The 8,028-nt window shown below is 26.9% G+C and overlaps 1 protein-coding gene across 1 annotated transcript; it reads left to right on the top strand.

The window, feature by feature from the left end:
- Positions 1-341: 341 nt before the first annotated feature.
- Positions 342-3,484, top strand: LOC111036105 (pheromone-binding protein-related protein 6-like). Its single transcript, XM_022318005.1, has 7 exons — positions 342-509; positions 584-665; positions 736-788; positions 2,249-2,284; positions 2,359-2,458; positions 3,002-3,072; positions 3,271-3,484. Exons 1-7 carry the CDS (start codon positions 441-443, stop codon positions 3,289-3,291), a joined length of 432 nt encoding a protein of 143 aa, XP_022173697.1. The 5' UTR covers positions 342-440; the 3' UTR covers positions 3,292-3,484.
- Positions 3,485-8,028: the final 4,544 nt, after the last annotated feature.

Genomic DNA, 8,028 nt, shown 5'->3' with positions numbered 1-8,028 from the left:
AACTGAGTGAAAAAAAAATCCTTGACCAACTATTGGTCGTTGGTAAATAATAATATGGTTGAAATATAAAATGATAGATGTTTGAACAAAATTTAAGGTTTTACATTGATACAGAAGCAGTATAATATTATAAACAGCCTAATTATTATTTTGACAATTAACTAAAAAACTCTTTTTAGGATGCATGTGCAAAAAAAAATCGTCTCGTTGATCATGCTAATCACAATAATTACATGGTGAACATAATACATAATGTAATAATTGATTTCGAAATTAAGTATACACATGGTGGATAATATGAAAGGATATTTAAAATTATAGTTCATTGCGTTGTCGACTACATTGTTCTGCTAGAATAAATACACTTAACTGCCTTCAGTTGCTAATATCTTTCAACTGACAGAACACCGAAGCAAACCGAGTTGTCTCTGTGAATTAAAATGGAACATTTACGTAGCACAAACGTTGTGTTTGCTATTGTAATGGCATTGTTGGTAGTACAGTCATCTGTAAGTGTAATAGGTTATCATTTAGTTTTCCACTGTTAAACAATAATATAATTTACATGGTTTAAATTTGTCAGACACGACCACAACCAGATGAATTGGAGGAAATAAAAAAGACACTGTACAATGCATGTGCTGGAAAGTTTCCAATTACGGAAGGTAATGATTCTGCGAAAGTTGGAAGTTGAATAATAGATAATAAATTGCATGTTCCTAAATTTGTTTTTAGAAATGAAGAAAGATATTCTAAATTCAAATATGGTAGATGATCAAAATTTTAAAGTGAGTGATTTAAATCATTATATTATCCTTCTTACAATAAAATAAAATATACCATTAGAAACATCACATTTTTTTTATAATTCAATCAGATAATACGATCACAATGAAACGATTTAATAATATGCTTAACGTGTTATAAGATACTTTTTATTTGTTAACATCATTATAATCATAAAATAAAAGTAGCAAAACTTTCAATTGTAGATTAGATACCGTAGATTATATTGTATTTCAGTTCAACATAATATAACAGATTAAGATACCAAAACCAAACACATACCAAAATAATATAAATATTTTATATTTCATATTATAAGTCATTTTTACTTTAATAAAACTGTTTAACATTAAAATACTAAACAGTTATTTTTCTATGCCTATAAAATAAAATATGCATACTTTGCTTATTTGAAATACAAAAAAATTAGTTTTGTTTTAATTTAATTATTATTAATATTATTACTATGAGGTATTCTTAATGAGTTATTATAAATCATACATTAATTCTCAACGTTTAATTCGTTTACTGTTTAGTTTAATTTGAATAGTAATTGTTAGTCCTTCTCAAATGTCCCTAAAATAAGGCATGAATCATTTGCCCCGTTTGTAACACTAATATTGGTAAATATATATATTTTTTAAATTTACGAATAATTAACAGTTATTAATGATGTAGTTTTCCTAAAAATATATTTTAAATTGTTTAAAGGTATTATGTAACCAGGTATTCTGGGATTTGACTAGGGACGAACAATATAGGTATATAATATTTATTGTTTTCGAAAACTCGTGAACATTCTGAGCACTTCTATACATTTAACTCTATTCATTTTCTGCGAATTTAATGTGCAAAAACTAAATTTTGAATGTGTAGTCATACAGTCATACAATAGTATTAAAAGTTGAGCATAGAGTGGAGCTTGTCACTGGCGTCCTATATAGCGTTCACCTAATAATCGGCTCATCATGGCATTAAATATTTGTAAGTTGTATTATAATATAAAGCTAATTAACTACCCACTCGAAATTCAATTTATACAAACGAAAATATATTGTATTGGAGAGTGACTATACAAACCAGAAATGTTGCTCTGCAGTATAGTAGTGTACCTCGGCATTAAGTTGTACAACACTGTGATGGATGTGTTTCATACTTTGAATTCAACGATAAGTCTTTAAATACGATAAAATATTATGATTCTGATCGTAGACAGTATAGCCAGCCAATAATTCTATGAATATTTTGTATCATAGATTTAAATAGATTGATATTATAAAATTATTTTCCTTTGAGAAATATGCCCTAGGTTGAACTCATTTTTGTCAATAACTAATTACAAATATCATCACACATAAAAAAAAAATATTATTATTTACGAACCAATGAGTTCGGGGTTTAAATAAGCAACTTATAGTTATGTCATGTTTTAAATCTATTAATGAACATATTATTTTTTTAGTGTTTTTTAAGGTGTTGCTTTGACGAGATGTCAATGGTAAGGATACTATTCAAAGTTTTAAATATCATGGAGTTGGAAAATTAATAAAATAATTTCTTTAAATTTATTAGATTGATGAAGATGGTATTATCGACGGGGAATCATTGATATCAATGGCTACAGACAATCTTAAGCCAGTCATTCAGCAAGTCGTTCAGAGTTGTGTAAAAGGTGATATTTTTCATGTTACTAATTAATTTAAATTTTAAATTTTAAATTTTTTACGTTCATACCTACTCACTGTGCTTCAAATTAGATTAACCTCGGAAAGCCACAGATTTTCCTCCGGTTCGGTCACATACCACACCCCTTGATTTAATCGGCTTTCGTCGACTTTTGTCGTCAACTTTCGATTCATGGTCTAACAATTTTTTCCTTCTGAACACATCTTAGCCAAATCCAAGCCAAGTAGTTGTTGGAATAATAAAGTGACGCTACCGAAAGCACAACCCTTGGCACACTTTAGCCATGCATCCAAAAGCGCACTGCCTGAGGTTATTCTTATATGAGACAGAGTTTATAGCTCTTTTACTGCCCACAAATATAAAGACATTTTTTTTTTATTTAACTGGTAAAAAATATAATTATTCAATAAGTATACTGTATAAATATAAAATTGGTTCCTACAATAATGAGATAGTTTGGAGAGAAACCACTATAATTATTACTTTTTTTAAGTTCAAATAAAATAAATTTATTTTCCTATGTATTCAGATATTAAGCAAGATGGTTGTGAAGCTGCATTCAACTTTATTAGCTGTGGATTGAAATTAAATCCAATGACTGTAAGTCACAACACATATATGCAAAAATAAACATTCATATATTGAGTATAATTTGATCAAATTATATCATATAAACGCTAAATTTTTTTTAAGATTATTTTAATCTTGTCGTGTGTTTTATATAATATAATAGTCTCATTTAGTCTCATTTAAATACAGGTACAATTTCATAAAATCGAAATTTAATTTTGTTTACAGATTCAACTGTTGCCATTGTGATTGAGAACGATACAGTTTTGATTCCATCCACTCATAAATCAATGGATAAACATAGTAAAACCGTCATTATACAAAACATTGTTGATACGTTCCTAGTACGAATTACTTGTCTCTAATGTTTTACTATTCAATCATATAAATTAGATTGATAGTAATTTTGCACTCTTAATAAATAAACGGTTTTGGCATTCAATATTGTATTTATTTACCTAATAAACAATAGCAATATCGTAATATTACTATTTTAAATTAATTAAATAATTATGCATTATAGTAATTATATTTAAACAGATCTACAACAGGGATGAAGATCTTAGATTTTAGGATCTGGGTGAAATTTTTCAAATTTTAGACGAAATCATATCGAATCCGTTGGACAGTTATCTCGTAATTTAAATAATAAGGTGTATTACGAAAGCTAAAATTATTTTAACCATCAAGTTGCGCATCACTAAAAAGCTTCAAATGTGTATAAAACTATGGTGACAACAATACGTATTTTAAATATTTTTGAATTAGTGTCGGAGCAACTTTATTTACCTTGTAATAAATTAATTAGAATTTTGACCTAAAAACATTAATTTTATCAGCATAAACCAACATTTAATAATAATAAAATACAACAATATTTCAAACTTCAACAAATATGTAATAAAGGATCCAAATAATATTATGTTTGAAATTATAAAATGTATACAGATGTGAATATTTTATCACGATTTCAACTCTCACTGTGGACTCACATCATTCTTTCATGAATTATAACAATACAACTGAACTAGTTATGTCAACTAGTTCTGTCAATTTACCAGTTTTTCTGAGGTATTATGATTTTTTTTTTCAAAAATTAAAACTAAATACAATTTGCTACCAGAAACCACCACCAAAGTTGAATATGAATGATTTTTTGTATTCTCAAAAGTCAAAATCGTAATGACACGCGTTGTTGTAGAAACATATTACTCTGTTAGGATGGAATAGTGTTAAAAGCACGGTCGATTACGTGACCAGTGTCACACCAATACAATTAATTATTTAATGCATGAATGATGTACTTAAGTCATTTTTTTTACATAATATTAAATTGTTTTATAGCCAAATCAGTGCCTATTGAGCTCTTAATATAAAATCTAACCATTATTTGTATATCTATAAAAAGTTAGTATCAGAGATGCAAAACTTAAAAATAATTAAATGGTACTATTAACACGAATTTGGATAATTACATCGTTAATATAAACTAGTGGGTCCAATAAATATATCAAAAGTACTAATTAAGCTGATGGGCGAGGCAAATGAGCTATAATATTTCTGTGTCGGAAGATCATGGGAAATTGGTAATAATATTCATTACTATATAGCCTATGTCAATCGTTCATTATGACGTGTCATAATGACAAGTGTATAATTCATCTTTATGAAATCAATCAATTCATGACATATTTCTTTAGTTTGATGTCGTCATCGTTTTCATAATACCGAGTAGATAAAACCATTGTTTTTTGTAGCTTAAAAAATTTAAATGTATCGTTTTCTATAGTATAAAAATACAGTTTAAGTTTAATCCTTAAGGGAATTTTACATCCGCATGTTGTCTCCGTCATCAATCAAACTTAAAGGTAAAGATACTGTTAACTGTTTTTTCACGATATTTTAATTTTTAAGCGAGTTATGAAAATTGTTAAATTTTAACATTTTACATACTCATTAGTCATTATGAACCTTGCTTGAATACTAAGCTATCGTAAAAAAACACATTTAAAAACATAGATAATAGATTTTTTGAATTGAAACGTTCAAATGTCCACAAAGATAGCATAATAAATTAAGCTAAGATACTTTAAAAATTATTTATTTTCTAAAAAATGCTTTTTTTAAATATTAGGTACTTGTTAATTTATTTCAAGTTTCGACGAGGGCTATTATTTAAAAAAAATGAAATAATAAAACTAATTTTCTTAAAAATTGATATTGAGTAAATTGTCTTGATTTTTTTAGGTTAGGTCATTAAAATTTTTTTCCCGATAATATTATTGCAAATTACTTAAATTGTCTCAAGTACATTCTAAATCAATTTTCTGTTATAATTTAATCCACACTTAAGTTTTGATGATAGGAGTAATTTTACTGCTCCAATATAATATAGTTGATGACAAACACAAAAACAACTCCATGGTAAAACTAATATGAATATACGTATAGTTCCACACAGTACATACATCAAATACAATAGGCTTCTATGACAGAAACTCATAGCTTGCGTTGTATATAATCTTAAAATACAAATAAGTTTAAACATGTATAGCACATGTTCTGCTAGAACCAGCGTCGGTACTAACAGAGTTAAGGAAATGTCCACAACATATTTTCTAAAAAATTACCATTCAGTAGAAAACTTATTTGAAAAAATGCAATTAATTGCTATGAAACAAATTAGAATAGAAAGAAAGAATATATTCAAATATATTATAATTATGTATTTTAACACATTTCTTACCCCTTAGGGTAATTAATATTTTGGAATGTGGCACGTTTCACTCATAAACTGTTAACTGGTTGTAAGGTAATAGTGGTAATTCATCTTTAGGTCATCAAGTTTAATAATTAGTAATAAGATTGAGGATATTAGTTCGATTATCGATTGTTATATGACAACATTTTGAATAACAAATTATCTTCTTCATATATTATACTAAAAAAGTGAGGTTTTCGTTAAAAATCTATATTTAAATTTACGTATGTTATTTACATTACGATGTATAAATATATAATTAAAATGTTTGTTTCTACATAGGATACACCTCAAACGGCATATAAAAATATTATAATCTTTATGTACTACCTACAATACTTATAAATTCTAGGAACGAAATTTAAATAATTGCATAATTAAAGGATATAATTGGGGCGATCATGCGCTTAGTTAAACACCCTGTATTCAACACACATATATTTTTGCCCTCGTCTATAATACCCTTGCACCAACAAAATGTATACTTCTCTATTCGCCTCCTGCCAGAACTTTAAAACTCACATAAGCTTTTGAATACATAATGGCAAGAAACAATTAAGATTTTGAAATATTTACATAAATTAGCTGTACAAATTAGGCACTTAAGTCAAATACAATATAAGAATCATGAAATATTTGTATTATGGGCTTAAGTATTATATAAATCAAACATATAGTAATAGTTATAAGAATAATGATGGCCCTCTAACGAACTAATAATTAAAAAAAAAAAAAATAACAATAATAAACAATGAATGTAAATCTGGGGAAACACGGATAGTCAATTTACGTACTATAATCTCAGAATAATGCATTGGTATAGTGCGATTCTCCAAGCATACTCAGACGTATTTTTTCCTCCAATGATTTATTCAAATTATGATTTTTGTTTTTTAAATTTCTTTTGTTTTAAAAACATTATTTTTTAAATACCTTTCGTTGTGTTAATCATAATATGAAGGTACTTATATAAATATTTGTACTTGTATGATATAGGTAATATAATATTATACTATGACTTTAATTTTGGATACATGTATGTCACCGGACTTATTGTACCTACTACATAAACGTTATTAGAATTAAAAACTAGGTTGGAGCAATATTTTTTTAATAATATGTATAACAACATTTATACAATATTAAGTATTTTGACAGAGACTAAACACAATAAATTTAGCAGTGACACAGTTAACTGGGTTGAGCTTTAATACATAAGATATACGATTGCAGGACAAAAGAGGGTACTTCGGCAATGATGCGGTCTCCGAGTGTGTTTCGTTTTATTAGTGTAAACGTCAATTATAGTAATCAGCGGTACATTTATAAGGAGTGTCCTGTTTCCAATCAAATTCCACTTTTTGGCGCCGTTTTTACTGTGGACTGTTTAGCAGATTATTTTTTTGTAATATTTCGATGCATCTTAATCGAAATGTGAAAGAGTAGGTTTTGACTTATTACACCTAGTGTATAATTGATGGTAATAAAGGTCATCCCTAAAATTGTTTTTAATTAAATGTAAATATAATATGTACTATTTAACCTTGTACTTCACAGTTAGTTATGACTTTTTATACTCAATTTTAAGGAATTACAAAAAAGTCTAAGTATATTGCATAATACTGATTAACCAATGTAAATATTTACAAATCCGCGTATCCCCCCTCCTCCCATATCATCATTATAATAATATAATATACAATTTGTATTGTTACATTAAGTTTAACTATTTACTGAATATTGAAATTTTAATCTAAGCGCATAGTACATAACCATGGTCATTTAATTGAGTATAAATTTGTTTTATTTAATTGCTCTAATTGAAATATTCATATACTAATTTTATATTTCTATAACATTATAATTAATTACAAATGAATTACCTACTATATCATTTATATCTCTACATTTGTTTCACTTTAATGATTTACTTTGGCAGCTGAAGAAAAATAATATTTTGTAACATATAAGTACCTAATCAATATAAACTCTGCAATACGAGAATAATTGGAAAATATAAAATTTATCTGTATCGATTTTTAAACTTCATACATTTTCTCCGAATTGCGTTACTTACTTTTGTCTAAGTACCTATAATATTAGCTTATTAATGAATATTGTTTATTGGACACACGTGGATTTAGTCGGGTCTAAGTCCGCTTAGTCGACCATTGCTAATCCTACAATTTTTTTTTACACAACTTTGGTAGATTACATGTCAGCAA

The sequence above is a fragment of the Myzus persicae genome, unplaced genomic scaffold (genome assembly GCF_001856785.1).
Source record: "Myzus persicae strain clone G006 unplaced genomic scaffold, MPER_G0061.0, whole genome shotgun sequence".
NCBI lineage: Eukaryota > Metazoa > Arthropoda > Insecta > Hemiptera > Aphididae > Myzus > Myzus persicae.
The sequence above is the reverse complement of the archived record's forward strand: the minus strand, read 5'-3'. Positions and strand labels throughout refer to the sequence as shown.